The sequence below is a fragment of the Platalea leucorodia genome (assembly GCF_965183815.1).
Source record: "Platalea leucorodia genome assembly, chromosome: Z".
In the NCBI taxonomy this organism is placed as follows: Eukaryota; Metazoa; Chordata; class Aves; order Pelecaniformes; family Threskiornithidae; genus Platalea; species Platalea leucorodia.
Window position 1 is genome coordinate 61,003,245 of NC_138858.1, and position 26,711 is coordinate 61,029,955.

Below are 26,711 nucleotides of genomic sequence, written 5' to 3' on the forward strand. Positions count from 1 at the left end.
GCTGGCTGAGTACAGTGATATTATTGAAACTGCAGTGGGAATCATCAGCATTTTTGTTAGATTCAAAATGTATTTGCTTAGAAACAAGGTTAAAAAAAAAAGACTGAGTTTTTGTTTGGCTCTGCTGAGAAGCAAAGTAGTCCTTTATTATATTCATTTGGAATCCATAGTGACTTTTTGCACTGCAGTGCTTCTTGAAGGGAAACTGCTATAGTAAGACTGAATTAATACCATTAAGACTGTGTTTGATCTAAAAGGCCAGTTCTAGTGTCCTATTTCAAATAGGAAGGTTAGGAGTCCATTTTTTGACTTTAGACTCAAACCAAGTAATATTTCCAAAACATACAAGGTCAGAAAGTAAGAATTGCATTTGCATATCAGTGTCTAATAATATGATTACTTTCTGTTCATTTTAGTACTATCTTTTTGTGATTGCATTCTTTAAAAAAGGATCTAAATTGCTTTTAATGAATGCATTGATTGTTTTGATTCATTTAATGCAGCTGTTTTACCACACATCTTTTACAAGATTAATGCATGTTGTATGAGCTCCTATGAAACCTAAGTGTATTGCAGGTTTCCAAAGGTTTTCTACTAACATAAGAACATATTGATGTTGTTTTGTCTGTCCTCCGGACTATCATTTTGATTCTCCTTGTCCCTTTCACTCTGCTTTTTCTTACTTTTATGTTGTTATCACACCCTCTTAACTCATTTCAGACTACCCCCCCATCTTTAGTTCAAGGAACATGGTGAAACAAGTATCTTCTGACAGTGCTTTACCTTATTTTCTGGGCCTCTGTGCAGAACACCCACACCTCTTTAGGTGCTGGTCCATTTCCTCTGTGGAATTTCTAGGCTCCAGTGGTATGTCTCTATAGCTTTCCAATGTAAGACAGCAGGGTGGCTTTTTGAGATGCTGCGTTAACCCTTTCATTGTCTTGCCTTTTGAAGGGATACTGTCAGGCTTCTTCATCATTAAAATTCAAATTTATTTCTCATAACATCCTAAAATATTTATCATAAAATAATCAAATAAAACACTGCAGATGGATTTCCAGGATATCTTTTAAGTCATATCCCTTAGATGCAAAGATACTACAACAACATGCTGGGATATGGCTATCTGATAGCCGAATTGTCAAAACTGAACAAAAACCTATGGAGGGGAAATTACTGAAAGAAGAAAACTTTTTTTCTTCTCTTTTTTTAAAGGGCATGGGTGTATTTTGAAATTCCTTTCTGGTTTTCTGTAACACTGCACTATAACAGTAATAGTTATTAAAAAGTTAACCTGACATTGTCCCACTACGTTCTTTGCAAAAGTAAAAAAATAAATTCTCATTCAACTGATAGTGACTTTTCTGTCAGGGTAAAGAGATAAATCTTATATTTTACTGTAATGCAAAGAAAGGGTTTGCGCTTTGCATGCATGCATAGTTATTTAGGATATTAATATGTATGCCAAACATCTTAGTGCTTACACTGAAGCTTAGCTAATGCCTTTATAGGAAAATAGAAATTAAGTATGTGGTGGTGTTTCTTTTGTACATGAAAACCAAGTTTCCATGAAATGCAACATTTTATTTGTAATATAAGTGAAGCTGACATAAGTACACTTCAGTTGATTGTATATTTGAAGCGACTGTCCCTCAAATTTAAGTATGGCCATGGTGGATCCAAATATAAATACAGACATTTGGGGGCTGAAATTTTGTTGAATTACTTCTCTATGCAAAGCACTAAATCAGGAGTGAATGGGGAACACTGGATATCATAGGAATATTGATGCTTATTATTTTAGGGGAGGGAACAGTTCACAGTCATAACCCTATCTCTAATAAGTGTACCTTGAACTGAAATTCTAAACATTATTTCATTCACTATTGTTTCTTCACTTAAATATCTTAAATGTAGCAACTGTAGATTTACAATATTGAATTGCAAAGTTGTAATGTTACAGCTGTATGTTGAAAACACTAATGGACATATTTTCCTCTTCTGAAATGCAATTGGATGAAGAGCTGTTCATTGAGTTATCAAACTTGCATCACTTCAGAGAACTGCAATTTTTTTTTTTTTGCCAAGATGTTTAAATGCTTTTTAGTATGTTAGTAATATGGATATGCATGGTTGATGTATGATCAATACTAATGTAGAAAAGTAAAGACCAATAAATTTTTAGATTTTGGGTTGCTATAACTTACCTGTTCTAATATATGAATTTTTACATATATACTTTTAAGTACTGTTTTTAAATGCATAAAGGTAGGTGTAAATCTGTCTTAGAAAGTTAAAACATGTAACCTCAAGGTACAAAAGTGCTAACAGTGGTTTTCCTTTGATATTTAAGGCAACAGTTTGTTTTCACAGAATACTGAAGATGGTAGAACATGAATTCTGCAAATTTATTTCTTGGAAGTTGTAGCATTTTTAGCTCTTGTCTGCTAACAGTTGACAACATAGCTATCCTATTTTACTTGCATGAATGAATTATCTATTTAGTGTTGTTCCAGGTATGAGAATGAGTAGGAGAAATACTACCATTTCCTGACTATTTTTTTTAGTAATTTACTAAGTTTGTCTTAGAGGAAAGTTATCTTTCATGAACTGATTTGGGAGTAGAGTACAGTTGTAATGTTTGAAGAGGCTGCTTTATTTGTACGTGGGATTTGCATCCCATGGTATGTTAAATGGTACCTTTAGTTTAGTACATCCCGGAGACTGGCACATCTTGTTCCAACTCCTTTAATATTTAGTGTCCATGATTTCAAGAGTACTATGTCTGCATGTGCTGATTTAAAATAAGTACTTTTTACATGCATTAATACTTGCCCATGCACTAGCTTAAATCCTGTCTTATGTTCGGAAATCTCTGTTTTTTTATTATTTTTCTTTCAGGTTTTGAACTATATTCCATGGTGCCTTCTATTTGCCCTTTGGAAACTCTACACAACTCCTTGTCTCTGAAGCAGGTGGATGAATTTCTTGCTTCTGTTGCTGCTCCATCAAGGGAAAATCTACAGGAGACAGGTACTGATTTTAGATCGTAATTATGTTCATTTTAAATTGTTAAATATTGTCTAGTTAATCATTCTGGTATTTTACAGCTAACAAGTAAACTAAGAGTACTGCTTTAAAAGAAAGAAATATATACATGAACCATAATTTTAATTTTTGCAGTATCCTTTTGAAGTATGGAACTCTCATAATTCATTGCAGTAATGTCTGTGTTGACTGGGGTAATAAATAAAGGATTTAATGAAATTGTAATTGGTTTATTTCCTCACATTAAGAACTGATCTGTACTGTCCACACTGTTAGCTGAATTACAAGGAATGCTTTCTAGTGAGCATGGAGTATTTCGAGCTTTATACTGTACTGTTGTATTGGCAGTAACCTCAGCAGAGTAGTGTTGCCTTTTACAAGCCTTTTACATCTTAAAACTGTGTTGTTTCCTGTTTCTTTCAATATTACTTGGGGTTTCACCTGTGGAGTGCCTTCCAGTTACTTAGTTTTTAGTAGTTTGTGCTGCATGTTTAATGTTTAAGTGATCTTGAAATTAAATGCAAACTGAGTCCTAGCCATATGCATGTCTTCAGGAATGCAGTCTTCATAACCTATCACTATTGCTTTTGCCAGTCTTCTGGCAAGACAGCTGTTACTGAAATTTGGCTTAGCTGCCTTAGCAGCATGAAGTTACCATGTTGCTTTCTGAGGTAAAAAGGAGATTTTTAGATTTGTCTTTCATGATTTGAAGTTTTGCCACTAGAGTAAAAAACTGGTAGCTGAGCTGCAGGTTATCTAAGTGTGGCACCTATATTGCTGGAGAGATACGCAGTTCTGTGGCTACTATTTTTGACATTTTGCTCAGGTGAGAGTATTTTTATTATTAATGATGTGTATCTTTTCTTCCCCCCCCCCCCCCATTTCAGCTTCTCCAACTTACATGATTCCACTGTCAGGAAGAAAAATTTCTTTAAATACATACACCCCTGCAAAAATTCAACCAACGCCACTTGAAACTTTGCCTGAAAGGCTAGCAATAGAGAAACCAGTCTTATGTAAGTAACTTCTGTCAGAGGCAGAACGGCTAACTTCATTACATTACTTCCAGCGGTAGGATTCTTTCTTACATACTACATAACTTCTTAGGGCAGCTCTTTCTTAACATTCCCTGTCTATGCAAGTGGGATCATTTTACGAGTCAGTGAGAACTCAATAGCTTTGCTAAAACAGTTTTAGGAGTAAAACTGTGCTAACAGTTACTTTCTCTTATCCTCTGAAGTGTTTGAAAGAATTTCTATAGCCTGAGAATTCATGGGGTTTGGTTTTATTTTAAGTATGACAGTATTTCCAGCTATCTCCAAGTAAGACAAGCAAAGGAAATTTATTTATTTAAATGGCAGAATTTCTAAGATGTTTTTTAAACATTTACCATAGAGCTCTGTGACCAGGTTCTGACTAAAGCTGCCAATAACATGATGATGCATTCAGTCATTAGTATATTTAGTCTGAACTCTTAGCCAGCTGCACTGTCCGCTTTTGGATAGTTGTGCTGTTTTGAGGGCCTCTAGAACAAAATCCCACTGCATTTCTGATCTCATTAGATACAGTGTAGCTTTGTGTGTGTTTCTGTGCTAGGTAACTTGCATTTTGCTTGCTTTTGATGTTTTTTAGCGTGGATATTCTTAAGTGTAAAACCTAATACTTTTCTTCTTTATCTGTACAGCTACCCCTGGATCCTCTGTTCATGTATCTAATGTTAAGCTATCTCTCGAAGAGGCCTCGCTAGATGTAGAACTTAGTGGTGAAACTCTTTCTGAAAAGAAATGAAGTTGATCAGACAAAACTGGAAACAACTTCTTAAAAAATTCTTTAGTGTGTGTTCAACTAAATTACTGAGCTTTCGAAAGCCATTCATGTCTGCAGTTCATAGTGCACTTAAGAATCTTTAGTTTAGACACGGTTAACTAGTGTGCATGCTACATATTTAGGTCAAATGTCTTTTATCATTTTCTAAAACATGTCAGGAAATATATTTATTTATCAGTTTGATGAACTGCACACCTTTACTGGAAAAGCTGCACATGAACCTTTTCAGTGTCTTCAAATATTTACTGTAAACCTGTACAAAAAGAAAATACCAATGCAGTGGTATGTGTTACAGTGGCTCTGTTGATGTCACTGTAATGAAAGCATTGTCTGTTGTCATTACAAGCTTCTATTTTCAGGAGTTTATAATCTCCCTGTGAATTTCTTTTGTGGGTTGAAATGTAACACGTATCTTGGCTAGAAGCTTTTTTTTAATTTAAGTACATTTCCAAAGAGATCTCTTTTGCCTGGTTTTGAAGATAAGCAGATGTTTTCTGCATTTGAATTATTTTATATCATATATGCTGCAATAATTAGGCATGATGGAGTGAGTTAATGTGTTGTCACTTTTGACTCTCCTTATTTTTAGTCTGTGTTTACATCAGACCTGTAACATTCAAATACACCTTCTCTTTCATTGTTTAGTATACATGCTTGTATACGGGTACCTGTGTATCATCCAGCGGATAAAACTGTCTTTTATATGTTTTTATCAAAAACCTCTTTTGTTTACTTAAAAAGACAGTTTTATTTGCTTTGCCATATGTTTGTACAAAAAGGTGATATTGAAAAGCAGGTTTTATAAAAAGAGAAGTGGTTACAGCTGGTCTGCTAGTAAGTTTATCCTAAAAATTGTAAATATTCCATCTATGCTTTACTATCATCGCTTCAGAGTAGAGAGAGACTGTGGTCTACTAGCACTCAGTGCTTACTGTTGCAGAATACTCAGGATTCATCATGGCCTGGGGATTTTAATACCTCTCTCCTTCCAATCTAGGTGGTTGACAACAGCTCTCAAAAAAAAAAATAATAATAAAAAAAAAAATTAAAGGTTTTAATTAAAGGTTTTATAAGAGCTGTGAGAAGCATTAGTAAGTCAGTGGAACTTTGAGTTATTGGGTTATGTAGAGTAATCATCCGGTCTCAGCAGTTCTTGTGATTTTATCTGTGGCATGAAAAATTATTGAATTATTATAAGTATCCCAAGTGTATGAAAATATTGTCCACTTCTGTAAGTTCAAGTGGCTGATTATTAATAACTGACTTCATAAACTACAAGTTAGATAATACCTTTCACATTTAAGTTGCAGAAGACATAGCTTCAAAGTAATATTTTTAAGTAGGGCTCTTACTCATCTCCAGAGCCAGTGCAACTATAATTACATTCACTTTGCCACAGGGTCTGTTTTCAGTGTTTACCACACATTAAATGGCTTCAGCAGACTAATTCTAAAAATTCTGGTTAAATACCAAAAATATGAAGGGTTTCACAGCTATATACTTAAAACATTTCATTTTCTGTAGTGTAATTGTGTTATTGGCTGTGTTGGTCTTGCACACAACTGAATGTACACTTGTTTACTGTTTTGAAAAAAAATACTGTTAAAATTTAAGTATGCGTATCATTCCAGTCAACCAAAGCTGTGGCATAACTTTTTTTTTATGTGCTCCTAAATAAAAACAAGGTCACTGGCAACTTCTCTCCATTTTGTTTTCTTTTAAGAGTATTTGTGAAGTACAGTGAGCAGTTGACTCAGTAGTAAATAAGCCATTAATATATACATAAGCCAAAATTTCTCATGGTGGTGAAGGACGTGACTGATAAGAAATGAGGGTTTATCATTTTATACTTAAATCACTCCTCAAAAAGGTAAACAGTAGTCACACATTCTGCAGTGCTTCCTCATGTTCCAGAATGGTAACGTTAAATACAGAACCACTGTGAGTGCTCTTATATTTCCTATTACTACTCTGGCAATAAGGCAGAACATGGGCTCTACTGAGCTTATTTGAACCTACTTTTAGTCCAATTTCTTCATGGAATTGGACTCACTCTCACATTAAACTTTTTGAACTGTACATCCTATTCCAGCCAGATGTGACAGGTGAAAGAGTAAGGTCACAGAAAATCAGTGCTTGAATATGACTATAACTCCCGAAATACCACCACCTTGAAATATAGTTTAAGTAAACATTTAGCATTTCCTTAAAAAACGAAGCATCATTACCAAATAGAGGAAAACAGAAAAATGTTTGTAAAAACTCCTAAAATTACTTTTAAATCTTGTTTTATCTGTTTTATGTTTCTTTGTTACAATAGAGACATAAATCTGAGTCCTCTATATAATTAGACTAGCAAGTAAAATTTGTTAAGAGAAAGCAGATGTGCTTCCACAGTTTAATTTTGTAGGAATCCATATAAACAAGCCTAGGGAGGTATGCATACAAAAAATAATGATCATACACTGATCAATAGCATCAAAAGCAGCAGAGTTCAAAGGAAGATGGCAGAAGAGATGTAACAAAGACTTTTAATAGCCATTTCAATGCAATAGACTATTCAAGTGGCAGAACATAGGGATTTAACACTTTTCTGTCATCTAACACAGATGGAGACATAAAGTTCCTTTATTTTTCCTATATTTCTTCTTTATCAGTTTACAGCAATTATGTTGTTGATAGACCCATAAGTAACTTGCTAAAGAAAAAGCTCTTAAGTTCCCTGAAAAATAGCTAGCTGGAGTTCTGGCTCTGGATGTGCAGCTCTGTCTCTGATCCCTCTTTCTTCTTTCAATGAACAAGTTGAAGTATGACACAATATGAGAGCCCTGCAAATCATGTGTACTTTGTACTTTGGAGATAAATTCTATTTGCAGTTCACACTGTAGAAAAATCTCGGAGAGATCCAAATGTGTGTTAGTGGCATCAAATGTGGGACTTTGAGGAGGAGGATGCACTAAATATAGAGAACATCCATATCATAAGAGAGGTAGAAGCTAGCATGGAAAAGATCTTACGAGAAGCTTTTGCACTGATACAAAAACAGCTCTAACATGTACTTGCTTAAGGAAAAAAAAAAAAAAAAAGAATGGATGAAAAACAATTTGTCACCGCACCACATAATTTATGATTATAGTATGCAGAAACAGACTTCTAGTCCAGACTTCTAAGAATTATAAATTTTCATGTGATCTGCTACTAAGAAGAGAATCAGCTTTCTGAAATAACACTGAACATGACTAGAAATCATTTTTTGTCTTCCTCCAGGCTATACTGAGATCAATGTATATTTTTCTGTCATAAAGTTGCTGGAAAAGAGGAACTTTTATGTGGAAATTACAATGTCTAGTGGTCTATTTTCTTTCAAAAAGAGCATAATTTGGTAATAATTGCTCTGATCTAAACAGGATTATGTGGTTGACAGGTTCTAGTGAGAACTTTAGTTTTAATCAAGTGATAAATGAGAAGTGCAGGAAAGGAAATTCTCATATTTTATGCAGGTATCTCAAGATTAGCCTGAAAGGAAGTTATATTAGGCTATTTTTTGCCTGGATGCATCTTTTATGCAATGTGTTTTTGAGAAATCCGCTTTTTGCACAACATTCTTCATCTATATAATCTGATGTCCAAGTAGAATGGAAATACCATTAAAGCCATTATCTGGTGCACCACACTTACAGATCTCCATTCTGTTCAGTAAAAGGGACAAAAGTCACCAACAAGGGAAAACAAGGTAATTGTGTGATGCACATTTTGTACCAGATCAAGAATTCTCCTAATATAATTGCGATATCTTTGCTTCCAACAAAGCCTGTTTGGCCTGGATGCATGTGTCTCACTAAATCTCCCATTCTAATACATCTCTCCAGAAGAGGGAATAACTGCTCCTTTCATAAGATTATCATTATTTATTGTATACTAATATAAATACTAAAACTCTTCTGAATCTTCTAAAATCTGAGTGTAAGTCCATTTGGACCTCCTGTTTTACTTCTCTTCGGATTCTTGGTAACTTTTTAATTGCTCTTTTGGGTGAGGGCTGGGAATATATTGAGACTTAATACATCATTTCTAAAGCCTCCATAATTTTTTTAAAAGGACTACTCTGGGAAATATTTTGAACTATTTATGAATCTGAAGTAAGAGTCTATAGTCATTTTTAAAGAGCATTTGCACAGTACATGTAGAGTTACAAACTACTGAGGTCTGCAAAGGAGAAAATCAAACCAAAAGAATTCAGAAGACTGAAATGATACTGTATTTGAAATAGAATTAAAAAAAAAAAAAACCAAACCCAAAAGCTTGGAGATTCTTGCCTTTTCTAGGTTGAATATTAGTTATGAACAAGTAAACACTGGCTCAAACTGTGTGCAGTTCTGGGCCCCACAATTTAAGAAGGATGTTCAGGTCCTTGAATGCGTCCAGAGGAGGGCAACCAAGCTGGTAGAAGAGCTGGCAGGCATGTCCTGTGAGGAGCAGCTAAGGACTCTGGGTTTGTCTAGTTTGGAGAAAAGGAGGCTGAGGGGCGACCTCATTGCTCTCTACAGCTTCATGAGGAGGGGAGTGGAAAGGGAGGTGCTGGTCTCTTCTCCCTGGGATCCAATGACAGGATGCCTGGGAATGGCTCAAAGCTGCACCAGGGGAGGTTTAGACTGGACATCAGGAAGCATTTCTCTACTGACAGGGTAGTCAAGGATGGCAACAGGCTTCCCAGAGAGGTGGTTGATGCCCCAAGCCTGTCAGTGTCAAAGGCATTTGGACAATGCCCTTAATAAGATGCTTTAACTTTTGGTCAGCTCTGAATTGGTCAGGCAGTTGGACCAGATCGTCATTGTAGGTCCCTTCCAACTGAAATGATTCTATTCTATTCTATTCTATTTGGTTCTATTCAGTTCTGTTCTATTCTGTTCTAAACCATTATTAATTCCTATATATTTTGTCCTCAACATATGCTATGCATTCAGTCCACGAACAATAAGGATCAACAAGGATCATAGGAACACCAAATAATTCAGGCTGGAAAGGGCCTTAGGAGGTCTCTAGTCCAACCTCTTGCTCAAATCAGGGTCATCTCTGAGACCAGACAAGGTCATCCAATTTGGGCTTGAAAACCTTGAAGGATGGAGACTGCACCACCTCTGTGAGCAGCCTGGTCCAATCATGAACATATCTTCATCACTTCTCTTGCTTATGTAATAGATTTACATTTTGACTTTGATAAACTTACCTAGGTTCACTTCACAGACCTAGAACAACGTTAGCAAGTGCTTTCTGTTGCCTTCTCCTATACGTGTGCATAGTAAATGCAGCATTTGTCTAAGACTGGTCCAAAACTTCACTTCCCTTTCCCAGTAACTTTTAAATCTTTTAGTGTAGGATAGAGTGCATCTTTTCATGTTGCCTGGTTCTGTTTATTAGTTTGAGATGGTCTGAGTCAGAGTTGCTACTAACCGAACACCTGCAAAACACACAAAGGTCTAAAAGCACCACCTTTTTCACATTCTTTCCTGTGCTTACCTCCTCCATCTGGACACAAATTCAGCCTTGCTTAAGTAGCCGTAATTCCTACTGAAATCAGCTTAATTAGGCGAAAAGTGAATTTGGCCCAAAAAGTAAATCAAGGGATACTTTTTGCACTCACTAAAATTAATTTTTTTAACTTGCTATATAAAAAATAAAGGTGCCATTTTATTAAATGGTGTACTTAAGTAATTTTGTTTAGGTTTTAAGTAAATTTTCGCTATAGTTTCTTTTAACTTAGCCAAATAGCCCTTTAAGATATGTTAAAAAATGACTAAGCTTTTGGGGTTGGATGGCAAAGTTGCTAAGTTGTATGGTAGTAGATAATATTTTTTTTTGTCTTTTAACATAAAAATATTCAGGTTTTAAGATTTTTTTTCAGTGTAAAGGTTATGCTACTACTTCAGGAATACTCTGCTCAGAATTGGTTTTCTCTTAGAATCATAGAATCGTTAAGGTTGGAAAAGACCCTTAAGATCATCAAGTCCAACCGTTAACCTAGCACTGCCAAGTCCAACACTAAACCATGTCCTCAAGCACCACGTCTACCCATCTTTTAAATACCTCCAGGGATGGAAACTCAACCACTTCCCTTGCCTCTCCCCCGCCAGATAAATACTTTGTATTTGATCCTGAATGTGGTTATGGATTTCCAGCAAAACCCATATTTTCAGAATAATGGCTACAATCCTTCATAAAGGAAAATATACTGATTATTTAAAAAAAAAAAAAAGTGTTTGTCTCATTAGGCTTTGGAATTAAATCCATGTGCACAAAAACACAGAATTAAACACACTGAGTAAATATTCTTTCAATTGCTCAGCTTTCAGTCTTTGTGATTTAGTAACCTCATTAATGCTCCAATCACCATAGCAGTTTCCAGTGTACAAGCCTGGCATATACAAATCTATCACTTTGGCTTTCCAGGCTAGGTAAGAACAAGGGGAAGAGCTTCATGGTGCACAAGTAAGGCATGATGGAACTGACGTAACTGGGGTTGTTTAGCCCGGAGAAGAGGAGGCTGAGGGGAGACCTTAGCACTCGCTACAACTACCTGAAAGGAGGTTGTAGCGAGGTGGGGATCAGTCTCTTTTCCCAAGTAACAAGTGATGGGATGAGAGGAAATGGCCTCAAGTTGCACCAGGGGAGGTTTAGGTTGGATATTAGGAAAGATTTCTTCACTGAAAGGCTTATCAAAATTGGAACAGGCTGCTCAGGGAAGTGGTTGAGTCCCCATCCCTGGAGATATTTAAAAGACGGGTAGATGTGGTGCTTAGGGACATGGTTTAGTGGTGGACTGGGCAGTATTAAGTTTACAGTTGGACTCGATCTTAAAGGTGTTTTCCGAACCTGAATGATTCTATGATTCTATGAAAAGCAAGGAAGAAAATTCTTTTGATAAAAGCTCTCTAAGGATAATAAATAAAGAAGAACTTACAGAGAAGAAATGGAGCCCTTTTTCTGTGTGTTTTACCTTTAATATTATGTTTACTTGTTTAAATTGAGTTACATTCTCATTCCAATTGACTGTCATTGATGCAGGAACCTGCTGGTGAGCACAGCCATCATAAGATGTAGGGTACTTCATGTTCTGGTCAGGGTGATGATGCAGAGAAAGTGGCCTGTAATGGTCTGTGTTTTTCTGTGTGTTGAAGCAGCACTAAAAAGTGCTAACCAGATCTTAAGTGCAGAAAACAAAGCCCAAGCACTTCAAAATATCTTTGTTCTGCATGTAAAATCTTGGATGGCTTCAAGAGCACTGCAAAAAATAGTGAAATATGGTAGTCAGTCTTGGGAAAATCTTAATGACATTGCTGGTTGCATGGAACTTTGAAAATTACGGGGTTTTAGGAAGATCTAGGTTTATTTTCAAATATTTGGTGTGGAGTTTGGATGCTGTCTTGGGATAAGTTTTCAGGATCTGCCTTTCTTTTGGTACCTAGAATTTTAAAAGACAATTTTGCACCACATTAATTCTATCAGTGCGATAAATGTTATTAAATATTACAGTTTATTAAATGTTACAGTACCTGATTTGTGGGGGGAAAATTGCTAATCTGTAAAGCATGTTTTATTTTAAACAGTTACTTAGCTAGAACACATTATGATCACCCTCAAGCATCTGTTATCTCCTGAAGTCATTCATCACCGCTGCCTACCCCTCCACCCCACCCCCCCCAACCTTGGAAGTCCATCTCAGAGACTGACTGACAACTCAGTCGACAGCAAGGGGGGGCAGGTGTGGGGGGAAGTTTGTTGAGGGAAAGTTGTGATATACTGACTGACAGGATTTTATAGCCTCATTTATACCATACGACAACATAGTAAGATGAGATTTCTGACTCAGGCAAGAACTAGAATTGCAGATGTCAACATGAACCAAAGGAGTCTGTGTACCGTAAGCGACATAGAGCATCATAATGACACTGAACTACATTCCAAATTCCTTTTCTGACACTGCTGCTTGACCAGATATATTGTCCATGTTCTGTAGTAAACCTACTAATTTAGCTCTTAGAACACTTGTGAACTTGCAAAACCAATGACTCTTATGGGCTTGCAGAGCTAAAGAGACTGTAGTTAAAATTCCTTACAAAACTCTTGTTCTTTTTTTCTCTGTTGTTTGTTCTAGCTGAGAATTTCCACGAAATGCAAATTCCAGGTGCATCTGGGTACACAATGGGCAGCTAGTCTGGGTGGATACCTAATGCTGACACCCTTCTCTGAAATCCAGCACCAGATGACCTGCAGCCTTCCTGACCATTGGTACCAGAGCGAGGCCAGAGCATGGCCTTTGTACAGAGGACATCTATGCATTATGTGATTCTAACTTATACTACCCACCATTTTAATGACGAATTCATAGGTGAAACACTGGAACGGGTTCCCCAGAGAGTTGGTAGATGCCCCATCCTTGGAAACATTCAAGGTCAGGCTGGATGGGGCTCTGAGCAACCTGATCTAGTTGAAGATGCCCCTGCCCATTGCAGGGGGGTTGGACTAGATGACCTTTAAAGGTCCCTTCCATCCCAAAGCTTTCTATGATTCTCAGATTCCCAAGGAGGGTAATAAACTTCAGCTATGTATTTAAGAATGTGTCACTAAAGACCCAGTTTTAGTAACAAAAGCTGGCTCAACTCTACCCCAGGGGGATTAGAAATACAAGCTGTGTGGTTCAGCTCCCAAAAAAATATTATTGAGAAGGGAAAAAAAAAAGGACTTATGATGTTACACTTTCTCTTCCTCTTCCCTTTTATTTTTACTTACGGGGGGGAGTTAGGCAATTGTTTGCAAGGTTCAATGCAGTAATAGCATCATTGCTTAATCTTTGAGTAGCAAAATAAAATAGGGGAATTATCTAACTGGTTGTCGGCAAAACTGTTACTAAAGGTTTGTTTCTAGTCACTGTCCAAACTTTGTAGATGTGGAAATACCACAGAGGTTACAGATAGAGATGGGCAGTATTTCAGTGAAGAAAGTCACCAAAGATCATCACTTGATCCTTTCTTATAGTTGCGTACAGAGTGAAAAGATATTTGAGACTAAAGCTTACTGAGCCAGAGACTATCAGAATAGGTGGAATGGGTGGAAGACAAGGCTTGTGCCAACAAGGCTCACCGCCTAGCACTCCAGAGAGTCGCCTCTGCAGGGCTATCCTGAAAGACATTTAGGCCCTTACGGCCCAGCCGGTGTCTCCTCCCTCCGCCAGTGCAGCGCCCTGGCCCCAACCACGCGGAGCCGCAGAGCTGCGTGGGGCCAGCAGGCCCCTGCCCCGCTGCGGGGTGCCGTGGGCCAGCCCAGGGCCGCCCTCCGGGTGCTGCTCCCCTCTGCCCACCTCGGGGCCTGGCGCTGCCCGTCCCGCCCCAGCCGTTACCTCCTCCTCCTCACAGGCACCAGCAGGCGAGGCCGGCTTTACAGAGAGAAGGGAGCGGGGCGCGCGGGAGGGAAGGGGAGGAGGCGAGAGGTCGGGTCGGGTCGGGTCGGGTCCGCCCCGCCGCGGGGTGCAGGGAGCCGCCGGCTGCCGCTGGGACCCGCCACCCCGCGGTGGCCCGCAGCCCGAGCGTGCGCCGCCACCCGCCGCCACCACTAGCTGGCGCCCCGCCCGCGGCCGCCGCGCCCCGCCCTCAGCCCCGGCGCGCGCGGCGGGCCGGGCCGGGCCGGGCCGAGCGAAGGGGAGCGCGCCGGGGTTGGCGCCTCGCTGCTGTTCCGAGCTGGGCCCCGCCGCCCTGGACCGCAGGTAGTAGGCGGGGATGGCGCCGCTCCTGGCAGCCGTCGGGGCGGCGCATCGGCCTCCGCGGCCTCAGGCCCTGCCCGCGCCTCACGGAGCGGGTACCGGAGCGGGGTCGGCGGGTGGGCCCAGGGAGGGGCCGTAGGGCGGGGGGAGCCGGGCCGACCCTGGCGCGCCGGCGGAAGCGGTGCCGTGCGGCGAGGCCGAGGAGCGGCGTCGGGCGGCCGGCATCGTTGGTGGGGGGGCGTGCAGGGCCCGCCGACGAGCCGCGGCTGTGCACCCCGCGCCCCCCGGCCTGGGGCGGGAGGCACGGGGAGCCGCTCGGCGCGGCCCAGCCGGGCCCGGCCCGGCCCTCCCGCGGGCGGCGGCGGTGGCGCCTCCTTCCCAGCGGTGCTGAGCGCCGCGGCGGGGCCGCTGCTGGCTTGGGAGCCGCGTGGCGGCCGGACCCCGGCCCCAGGGCCGCGGGCGAGGGCGCCTAAGACGGGCTTTGCCCTCGCAGCGCGGAGGTCGTGGCGCATTTCGCCCTCCTGCCTCTTCCGTGAGCCGAGCGGCGCGCCCCGCGCTCCCCGCAGGCCCGCGTACCCTCCGCTCCCAGCCCGCGGCTGCTTCGCTTTCCCCAGCGGCAGCTGATGAATGCGGAGGAGGTAGGCAGGCAGCGAGGAGCAGCGAGAGCAGTGGAGAGCGTTCGGGCGGGTCTGGAGAGACGCCAGGGTGTTGGTCCCGGTACCCGCCTGCAGAAGGAAGCCTGGGGAATTGTCATGTAGGGCCTGAAACCTGCAGGGAGGTTGCTCAAGTGCGGTTTCCGTGCCAGCTGCTAGTAACAGTGCAAACGGTGGAAAAGCCAGCGTTCACCTGTTAGCACCTGTACCTGTTCATAACCATTTATAGCTCTCTTCAGTTGTAACTTACAACTACCAGCAGTCCCCATACCATTCTTAATACTCTTAGGCACGTGCTAAACCTGAATATGACCTTACTATTCAGTCTGATAGTAACAAAGTGCACTAGTGCCAAGCTTTCTATGGGTAACTTTGTATTTCTCTGTAATAAGTCTTGTTTAGTGAAGGGTAAATGGAGGCTCAAAACTCTGTTTAAATGATGATTGATGTTCATTGACTGCATTTGTGTACTCTAGCGTGTATTAAAGTGTTACTTTACAGAATATGAAGTTTGCTAAGCTGCTTTGGCTTATTGGCAGGCATGCTTTGCCAATTCTTTCTGCATATTAGGGTATTGGAGGAGTGTCTGAACAGTTGAGGTGCTGTTTTGAGTGGCCTACAGATATGTAGGAAAGTAGTCTTAGATCGTAATTTCTTTATATATGGAGTTATTTATATGTTGTTTTACATAGGGGTTTTAGCTGGCATATGTGTGAGTGTGTATGTACCTATTATAAAGAAAGTAGCAAATTATGTGCATTAGTAGATGTTTTCTGTGAACATATCTTTGCTTGTTAGTGTGCTCTCTAGAGTGGTGCAGTATGTCACTGTACATACATACATACATGCTTGCATAGCTGCATGTGGAAATGAATCAATGGCAGAAGCCTGCAGTTACACAGATCTCGGTGGGAGTGATGGGGAGAAGGACTTGCCGCTTGTACTAGTAGTTGTCTGGCTTCTGGCACGGCTCATCCTGAATACAGGAGAGTCCTTGGAACATTTCCAGGAGGGGTGTAGCAAGGACTGGGGAACCAATGCTTTGTTTTGCCATGAGGAGTAGAAGTGTGCAGCACTGATTCTCCTTCCTACTTTGTCCCAGTGGTCTCCCTTTCTGAAAGCTGCTCCTCCCACCACCCTGCTGCTGTTGGTGTATTTTGAACCATATTCTGTCTTATGTGGTGTGCCTGCTTGATTTTTTTTTTTCCCCCGTTGAGGAGGAGCACTTATTGGAATGCGCTTATTAGAATAATGAAGATAGAGGAGGGTGGTTCTCACAGTGACTTTGAAACGGAGGGAAGTGAGGCGATGGCAGTGCCGTCACTGAAATCAAGTTCTTTTGTAACAGTGCTGATATTATAGCATGGCTTTCTTTATAATATCTTGACCAGCCTTATGCTGCCAGCTTGGCCACCGGGCTTGCATAATCATATGCAAATGCAGTATGTTACAGTAAAATCAGATGAACAGAGTATTTGGGGTCAAAGTTTTCTGTTCGCGCTAGTTGTAAGCTGAATATAAATTTACTGTACCTGCATGTGCTCTTGGGCTTTTATTAATTTTTATTCCATAGTTGCATTACACTTAAACACTTGTTTTTAGGTAGCATTTAAGTATGGGAAGAAGCATGTGAGAAGGAGGCTGAGAACAAAACTTTAAAGTCATTATATACATAACTAGTAAGCTTGAGGAAGTGATCTTTAGCACCGTGGATGGTATAAGTAAATGAGACACCTTTCCAACAAACACCTAAATATCTGCTGCAGATTGCATCAAGTTAAGACAAAAAACAAATAATTTAAAGTGCTTCAGTTAAAAAACCAACACAAAAACCCCTAAATTGCATTGATTAAATGTATTTTTCCTGATGTGTTTGAGTAGGTCTTATTTTTAACCAGTATCTTTCTTTGAATAGCTGTTCCTAGTCAAAGGCTGAATATAATATTGTTTTTGTTTAGATAAATAGTTTCAAAATAATATCTGCAGAGCTGTATTTTCAGATGTGGAAACATAGGATACTACCAAACATGCAGTTCTTGTCTGACACAAAAGCAATGGAGACCCTTATTGCCATTAGCATTTTGATTTTTTAAAGGCAAAAATCAGTATTTATTCAGTGAAAGCTGTAATATTAAAAAAAATTTTTTTTTTTTTCCTCCTAGCTATCTTTATTATTTTAAAAAGGCAGTTTAATTTCTGTTGACAAGTCAGGTTGTGGTATGTTTTTTTGTTGTTTTTTTCCAAGTGGGCTAACCTGAAACTGGAGAGAAGAGAACCTTGAAAATGAAGCTTAGATTTTGGTTGGTGAGAAGGTGAAAATCAAAAATACAGGGAAATAAAATACAATTATAAAGAAAACATTTTTTTTTTAACTTATTAACTAACTAAAGAATAAAAATGATTTGTTTTACAATATCCATCAGCTTTTTTAGATGTGTCTCACTGTTTCATTTTTTGATGAGTAACGATAGTAGACAGCTACCTATATGCTGGCCGGGAGCATCAGCTTACTGATGGAGTGGGGGTGGAAGCATTCGTCTGTGATTCCATCCAGCAAGGAAGTCGCACTGTTTATTTAAAGGACTCTAAATATTTCAGAAAAGTTACCCTCTGTTAAACACTTCCATCTAATATTGCTTGGCAAAGAGATGTTAGAAGTTAAATGGCCTTCTTTCCCACCATTTTCTTTTACTTTTACTGCTTGCTAAGTTTGCTCATACAAAATTCATTAACCTGGACTGACTCTTGAAATTCCATCTGTCTCTTTTCTGTGTAAATTGTACGCTCTGTCATGCCGATCTGGTCTGAGCTAGTCACTGGAGTTCCTGGTTGTAGTTCCTCAGTAATTCATTTGTGATCCTCTTCATTTTTAAAAGGTAGTTTCCTGGATCATAATTGTTTTCTTTTTAAAGCTGCATTAATAACAAGAATTAACAAACTGTTTAAATAGTTCTTGCTTCTTGCCCTAGGAACATATTATTAGAAATTGATTTAATCTTCTTTAGAAAAACATTTAATAATACATATTTCTGTGTAAACCATGTGGTATTTATTGTCTAGTACACTGGATTGCTGAAGGGCTTAATGCTTCACCTGTTGACAAGAACCTCCACACACACACCCTATTCTGTAGTTATCATTTTTACTCATTGTTTTGTGGACTGGTGTTTTGCATCACATCCTAAAGTTATTGCACTGGCTTTATTAATTCAGTAATATGCATTCATCCGTTTTCTTAAGGCTGGTGGAATCATAACATGCTTTATGTGTAATTTAATTTTCTTGCATTTAATTTTGAGAAAAAAATCTGTGCTAAACTTTGTTCTTAATCCATCTGAATGTTGTCTTACGTGGTGCAACAATTTAACATTACCTCCATTCGCTTTTGCTTTAGCTTAGAGTAGTTTGGAATTTCTCCCAAGGAACAGCAAGAGCTGGTGAAAAATGTGTATAGTTTATTGATACCTTTCATGAGCTTGTTCTCTGTGATTTTTTTTTTTTTTTTTTATTCCCCTTTCCAATAAACATGGTCTCAGTCTGTAAAACATGACACAACTATTATAGGGGACCTTCAAGGGCATGGTGAAGCACCGTTAGTCTAAGTCCCTTCAGCTGGAGGTAAAGAGCATGGCTAAAAGTAACCACCTGGCTCCAGCAGTACGTGCAGCAGTATCACCAGCTTGTACTGGAAGAACCTACAAGCTGCATACATCTCAAAGTCTATAGCTTGGCTGCCCCAGCTGTAGAAAAAGAAATGTGGCATCTTTGTGGATACTCTTACGTAGCTGAATTTTAGCTTGTTTTTTTCCCTTTCAGCTAAATATTTCACTTGCTTTAGTTGCAGATTGGAAATAATTATTTCCAGAAAACTTTCCTCTAAAGCATGTAATTGCATCACCGCGTTTCAGTGACAGAGAAATAAGATGGGATTTCCAAGAGCACATACTATATGTATGTGAGTTTTTCTTTTGGGACTGCAAGGGGAAAGGTGAAGACCTTATTCTTCCCCTTCACAAGCAGAGACAATTGAAATAATTAACAATGTGTGCTAGCTTCTCATGTGCTTCACACGTGCTGGGTGACTTTACTTACTCCTGGTGTTTAATAGACAAACATTGGATCTTTTAAGTGCATTGTATATATTAAGTAACGGCAGCACAGAGAAGAGGAAGTGTCAAAACTGGCTTGATATCTCTATCCAATATGTTTGACTCTGTAAAAGAGTTGATATAACTGAGTGTATTGCCATCTTTCCATTTTACCATCTGCTTATTGCAATGATGAGCATTTTATCAAGGAGGCAGATCTTTATGATTCTTAACGCATGGTAGTACCTGCAGGCTTGGCATCTAGGAAAAAAAAATCTCTTCTTAAAATAATAAAATAAAATCAGTAGTTGGATGGACAGAAATTTAATGCTCATCCTCTCAAAAAGTCATCCTCTCAAATCAGTTCATATTCTAGTTGAGAAGATAAGTAACAATGGAAATACCAATTTACAGAGAACCAGTGCTTTTGCTGAGAGCAACTTATTGTGGTGGTTTCAAAATAATGCAGACTTTTTACAAAGCATAGGAGTGTCAAGGGAAACCCCCTCTTCATCTTTCTTTGTCTTCTTTAAATATTGAGTAATTAAAGTTGATATTTTTTGAGTCACTTTCATTTCTGTCCTCCAAAAGACAGTAAGTAATACATTTAACAGAAAAAATAATATAAATATAAATCTCACATGGTGAGAGGTCATTCCAACAACAAATGATTTACAGTGCGTATATTAGTATGGTGTGATGTTAGATATTAGTGTGTCATAGATGTCTGTTTTTCATTTGTCCCATGCTAATCTTTGAGTGATACCTAATGCCTTCGTAAAAGATTCAATAGTCGGAAAGCCTTTATATTTGCAAAATGTGGAGGTTTTGATGTTTGTACCCTCGAAGAACTATCCCAAGCATATTAATGTATTCTTCAAGGTAATACAATGATTTATAGTAGTTAACTTAGTATTTCTATTTATTATTCCTTTTCTCTGTGTTTCAGACAGTTTTCTCAATATTTAGCTAGATTTGGTCAGATTAATTTATATGCAGAGCCTGCTTTATAATATAAAGAGAATCGATAAAATCTTGTAAAATCTTAATGAAGTGAATTGTATTCTAGAAGTGCTTCTGGTTTGTATTGGTCAAGTGTGTCCTCTTGGTAACTGTTATTTTCAGTTATTTTCCATATTTTTTAAGTATGTGAAGGAGCAGGAAAGAAAAGCGTATGCCATCTTGTTCGTCTTCTTGTTTTGATTCTATAGCAAATCTTTAATTATAAATTGTCTTGAATTGACATCACTCCGTTGTCATTCTCTTTGAGAAGCAAGAAGACAAGGCAGCTGTGATCTGAAGAAATACTCCTTTTAAACTAAATACTGTTTTTTTCAGTATTATAATTGATGCTGAGAATTACTGACAAGCTTACACCACTACACAGCAATGAACGTAATAGTAGTCATCTAAGGCCTTATAACCGTGGAAATGGCCTAAAAATGCAGTCTGAGAGTTTTAAATGTGTATTTGTAGGTAATGGATCTACATTCACAGATACTGTGAATTTCTCAAATTATTTTCTTTTAGAGAAGTCTTCTAAATAATGTTTCTCTATCTTTTTTTTTACCAGACAAGGAGACAAAGCATGTTGAAGCCATATGGCAGCTTGAGTAACTCACATTAAAAGTCTTGGGAAAGAACAGCTGAACCACATACATGCTGAGTTTTGGACCTCTGCCTGCGGAGCTGGCCAGTCATTCCTCTCACCAGCTAGCAGTGCTGTTCCCTTCAGCTTCTGATGTCTATGGCACCAGCTTCTGATGCTACTGTTGCTTTCGAGCGTCTGTCGGATTTCTTGTTTTTAGGGCTGTTCTTCGCACTGGGGCACAGAAATGGAAGTTCTGCAGTTTCAGGCTGAAGTACTAGGCTGGAGGTTGCTGACTTGAAGGCTTTTCTGCTCTGATCTTCCTTTATACTGTTTTTGGACAGTAAGGGGTAATTTTTTGGCAGTGAACTCCTGCCTCCTTCCCTCCTGCTTGTAGCCGTTCTTCAAAGTTGATTGCTTTTTGTTACCAGGGCACACACCCATGTTTTAAACAGAAGCAAATTAATTTTAAAAGCTGTGCTCTGAGAAGAGCCTGTGTGTTGCTTTCAAGTTCTCAAGGCTTTTTTAACTCAAAAAGTGCATGAAATCATCTCTTCCTCACTCCCTTTCCTTAGGGCACATATTGCTGTTGCAAGTGATTGCTGGTTTTGTTGGGTTTTTTATTTTTCGTTGCAGCTGTTTATATATGACTAGGCAATGATTCATTTCTAACCATACTCTGTGACACTTTTATTTATACTTTTTCTAGCATCATTTCAGCTTCCTAACAGAATAGGTTAAGTCTTCCTAGAAGATTACTGGAAAGATTTCTGAACTGCAGGGTAAAAAATGGGGAATTAAAAGAACAGGAGGTGTTAAATGTTTAGGTTTCTTGGCTAAAAGCACAGGGTAGCCAAAAGTTTAAATACGAAATTTTTCTGTGCTATGCCTCCAGTAACCATGGTTCCTGATGGTGCAGGAACTATAATTTCGACTTAAGGAATTGTCATGAATATCTTTAACTCAGTGGCTGAAACCTCACCGTATTTATTATCTTACTGCTAGATATGGTGCTAAAGTAGGAAACATCAACTGTTTCTGCTATTCTCAAAGTTTCAATTGGCTCCATAAATATATTTCAAAGCGAATTAAATATAATGGGCAACATTCTTGAGTTTTATGTGGATAGTTTTTTCAGTGAAAAATTTTGGTGTTTGTTTTGCTTTGGTATTTTAGTTCTTTATTTAGCTTTTGCTGTGTTACTTGTATTGTTAAATTCAAAATGCTCAGAAGCTGACTGGATGAAGTGTATCTGTAAAAGCAATGATACCCAAAACTGGTAATGAAGAATTCTAAATAGACCACGATTATGAGAACTGAAAACAGGCATTTAAGACTAAAGGAACATTAGTAACAGCCTCTCCATAATAGAAGTTTGTAAATGGCAAATAAAATCCTCTTCAGCAAAACTATGGGGATTTGTTTACTCCTAGTTTATTAGCATAGGACAGGAGCAGCAGGTTGATTTGAGGCTAAACAGGGAAGCAGAAGTGGCAACATTACTTAAACTGCTGCTTTGCAGTCCCTGAACAGAAGCAAGGTAGTCTTAAATGTTGCATGAGACTAGATTATTTTCTTTTGCAAGGGAGATTTATGCACAGCTTTCCCCCTTATTTTATGACAAATGGATAGAGATTGATCTTGATGGGATTTTTGGAGGCGTCTAATTGCAGAAGTTTGAATGAAGTATTGAAAGGGAGAGAGCATTTTCCTTCCCTTGCTTGTTGGATCTTTGCTACTCAGCCGGTGACCTTCTAAGCCTCAGAACAGCAGCAAGTAGCAGCTTTAAAAGTTTGCAAAGTGATAATAGCATGTTTTAAGTCAGTCTCCTTTGTGAAACATGATTGAGCTTTAGAATGTGATTTACGGACACCTATAATGAAATTCAGAATTGTGTTTCTGCTTGACACTTGCATACCTTGCATTTTCTTTCTTTTTTGAATCTCATTGCCTTTAAACATTACAAAGCTATGCTGAATCTTTTGTGAACTCTATTGGCTAGAGAGTCGCTACTTACTGTTTAGAGCAAAGGTGAGGCTGACAATGAAGGAAGCATGGATTTGAAAACAATGTGACCTTTCTATTTTATGATGTAGCTGTGTCCCCCAGATAGTGTAGATGATGCTGAAAACAAAGAAAGGAAAAGAATTAAGCCTTCTCTGTGTTCTGGCATGTACTGGTGTATACTTGCTGTGATACTGACCTTATCTTTCCATGTTAGAGATTGTAATGGCTTGTGGCAGACAGCTGTGTCTGTAAAGGCACAAAACTGTATATTTGGAATAGTTGTGAGGGAAGAAGGGTCAGGGCAAAATAGTCTGTTTCCAAAAGAAACAGAAAAACAAATAAATACCATAGATTTCAGAATATTGTTTATTCTTAAAGATGCTTATAAGAATCTTATCCTATATCCATTAAATGCTAGTATACTGTTTCCTTTGTTAGAAATACATTAGAATAAAATAGTGTGAGTTTGGTTGATTGTGAATAAGACGATAGGTTTTTTTGGTGGGGGAGGGTTGCTGGGACGTATAAAGACAGCTGTTGAACAACCGGGATGCCATTCTTTGAATCTAAAGCAAGCTGTCTTCACATCTGGAAGAGGGAAGCATTGCAATACCCTCAGTAGATCAGGTCTGGTCCGTGGTCATGCCTGACTGAGGTAGTAGGAGTTCAGACACATTTTTTTAAAAGCTTTTTTTCAATTGACAATAATCTCAATAAGCAATAACAGCTGGGTATGGGAGAAGTTGCTATGGATGTACTAATGGATGTAAGATGGCCTCAGAGGTGAGGGGCTATGAGGAATCAAATGGACTAAAAGGATGAAAAAATGGACTGGAAAGATTCTTTTTTTTTGTGTACGATACTACTCAAGAACGTTTTTAACGTTTAAGAATATCAGGAATGTATTTATGGTATCTTTTATTAAAAAAACACCCAAGATAATTTTAAAAGGCAGATATCGGTGATAGTTTTGTTATGTGACACCCTGCAGAGCATAAGACAAGGCTGAATAGTGAAGTACTGGTCATGACTTCTGGGTGATACCAAGTCTCATTTCTGCGATCTTCTCTCAGCTCCTCATGTTGCATAAAAGCTCTATTTCTGACCAAGCTCTGTTTTATTTTTAGGATAATAGCATTGTGTTTAAAATGGAAGTTGACATAAATGGAGAGTCCAGAACTACGCTATCCACCCTCCCTTTGCCTCTTGCAGAGGTGAGTCCCGGGGGCAGGATGGAAGCAGAGAAGCCCCGCTGTTCCAGTACCCCCTGCTCACCAATGCGACGGACGGTTGCGGGATATCAGATCCTTCACATGGATTCTAACTACCTGGTTGGCTTCACAACTGGAGAGGAGCTGCTAAAATTAGCCCAGAAGTGTACAGGAAGTGAAGAGAATAAAGGGGAATCTGGGCCAAACTTGCGCTCCAGACAGCTTGATTCAGGACTTACACGTTCCTCCCGTTTGTACAAAACTAGAAGTAGGTACTATCAGCCATATGAGATCCCAGCAGTAAATGGAAGGAGAAGGAGACGGATGCCCAGCTCAGGGGATAAATGCACTAAGGCTTTACCATATGAACCTTACAAGGCACTTCATGGTCCCCTGCCTCTTTGCCTTTTAAAAGGGAAAAGGGCTCATTCGAAATCCCTGGACTACCTCAATTTAGACAAAATGAGCATTAAGGAACCTGCTGATACAGAAGTGCTACAATACCAGCTCCAACACCTTACCCTTAGAGGGGACCGTATGTTTGCAAGAAATAACACATGAGCTATCATCTCGAATCTAGAGCCAATTTCTGATTATTTCTCTGTTGCTGCAAAAATCCACTGTTGTACTGTGTACATGACTGTCCACCATTGTAGGTGGTTGTATCAGCTAAATGTTATCAGAAAGTAATTTATTTGAATAGAATATTGGCAATGCAATGTGTTACAAATACTCAGAGGGATAAATCTTTCCTGAGCAAGGAGCTTCTGATGCAAATTTGACTGCAACTGGTGGATATTTCTTTGGACACCTTTTAACAAAAAAAAAAAAGCTTTTGATTTTTTGGTTTGGGATTTTTTTTTGTACAGTTAGATCTAGTATTTAAAGTAATTTAACACTGAAAAATTGGTGATGTCTGCTTGGTTGTTGCTAATTTTGGCTTGATGTTAGAAACTGCTCTTGGATAAGTACTCAAGTTTAGGAGGTTTTTTGGTTTTACTTTTTGTTCCTGTATTCTACAGTAAAATATATGTGGTTTGTTTTGTTTTGTTTTGTTTTTTTCTTTTTACATCATGGAGAGGAAAGTGAGCTTGGCTAAATTGGATTACTTGCTGTTTAAACAATACAGTTCAAACATTTGCGAACTGCGCTTGCTCTGGTGATGAGGGTGAGATTCACTCATAAAACAAACCTTCGCTACTTGAATCCTATTAAATTATTTTTTAATTTCTGCATGCAAGTAATTGCTTTGCCTCCTCTGTTCTATAAAACTTGTTCAGGATAAGTATTTGGGTTATTAAAAACAAATCTTTTGGGGAGTGAAGATTATTTTTTTGTTGTTAGTGGGGTTTATTTTTTACATTGTCTTGACACACAAAAAAGTATTCACATCAGATTCCAGTAAATACACTGGAATATCTGCATTGGTATGTCAGTAATGTTTTTGATTTTAATTTGTGATTTCTGTATCATGTATAGAAACGGAAGGTGTCAGATAACTTCAGCATTGCTTTGGAAATTCAGTTGATTTGAAGCACTGAATGCTTGAGATCTGGAAGGCTGATGTTTTTTTGCTGGAGTGCAGGTGAAGTATTTCTGTATCAGCATTGAAGAGATGATCCTGGATTGTTCAACAGAATAGATTGAATACACTGGCGTACTTTGTTATTTAGAATTTTTTATCCAAACACGACATCAAGTGCAGTTTTGACAGCTGCATTCCTAGATGTATTTAAAACATTTTAACTTATGTTTAAAAATAGTTTTCAGACTTTTTTTAGGTGCAATCTTTCACTGAAGCAGCGTGCAACTTAGTTTTGGCTGATGACCTCTGCAGAATAAGTTAAAAATAAGTTCACGTTGTTTTGAAACATAAATTATTTGATCAGTTGTTTCTGGTAGAATTAAGATTTTTTTGTTTGTTTGTTTGTTTATCATTCAGAATGAATAGAAAGCACTAGTTAGTGCATGCGCTCTGGGAAATCAAGAAGAGTTCTCATTGTGTCACCTACTCCACAGTTGTAAATGAAGGCAGCCCAGTAGTCTGCATTTTGCTGGTTTGGTTATCTTTTTTTAGGTTTGTTAGAATCTTTGCAACAAACTGATGTGTATTTTTAAAAATTAACTACACCTGTGTAAATTTAATGTATTGAACAATGATCTTGAAAGTAAAATCTTCCTATATAGTCTCTAGTTTGAAAAACAGAATATGGTCAGATGCCAAAGAGATGGGGGTTTTGTTTAAGGAATAAACACCACCGTTTATTGAAATACCCTATGAAACTGTATTTCTGGCTGAAAAATAAAAAGGGTGGTATAAACACCTATTGTTGTGGAGTCTTTTGCTGTGTAGGACAAAAAGGACAATTAAAAAAAATACAGCTTTAGATCAGGGATGATTTAAAAACAACTTTAAAGCGGGGATCTTGGACTTCTGTGAAATAGATGCTTAGGCTTGTTACTATGTTTCGGGAAATGAGCCATGCAATTATTAATATTTTGTGCATGTTTCTAATGTCATTCTGTGCCATAATT

General features: G+C 38.7%; 2 protein-coding genes across 11 annotated transcripts in view; both read left to right on the plus strand.

Annotated features, from left to right (window-relative positions):
- The window catches only part of PPIP5K2 (diphosphoinositol pentakisphosphate kinase 2), a 50,564-nt gene extending 44,003 nt beyond the window's left edge, over window positions 1-6,561 (plus strand). For all 8 annotated transcript variants that reach the window (XM_082337312.1, XM_082337318.1, XM_082337317.1 and 5 more), the window contains 3 exons: window positions 2,902-3,033; window positions 3,936-4,064; window positions 4,733-6,561. In XM_082337312.1, coding sequence (XP_082193438.1) covers window positions 2,902-3,033; window positions 3,936-4,064; window positions 4,733-4,836 — 365 coding nt within the window. In that variant the 3' untranslated portion in view covers window positions 4,837-6,561. The remainder of the gene's footprint in view (window positions 1-2,901; window positions 3,034-3,935; window positions 4,065-4,732) is intronic.
- Window positions 6,562-14,543: 7,982 nt separating this feature from the next.
- Window positions 14,544-26,441, plus strand: MACIR (macrophage immunometabolism regulator). 3 transcript variants are annotated; one of them, XM_082335438.1, is made up of 3 exons: window positions 14,546-14,632; window positions 20,944-21,308; window positions 24,093-26,441. In XM_082335438.1, the coding sequence occupies exon 3, from the start codon at window positions 24,114-24,116 to the stop codon at window positions 24,735-24,737; it is 624 nt and encodes a 207-aa protein (XP_082191564.1). In that variant the 5' UTR covers window positions 14,546-14,632; window positions 20,944-21,308; window positions 24,093-24,113; the 3' UTR covers window positions 24,738-26,441. The 3 variants fall into 3 exon arrangements, with proteins under 3 accessions (XP_082191565.1, XP_082191564.1, XP_082191566.1); XM_082335440.1 differs by having other exon boundaries at window positions 20,944-21,301; XM_082335439.1 differs by lacking the exon at window positions 20,944-21,308 and having other exon boundaries at window positions 14,544-14,632.
- Window positions 26,442-26,711: the final 270 nt, after the last annotated feature.

Excerpts from the sequence above, each read along its gene's own strand:
- MACIR (XM_082335439.1), top strand. The coding sequence starts at position 24,114 with ATGGAAGTTGACATAAATGGAGAGTCCAGAACTACGCTATCCACCCTC.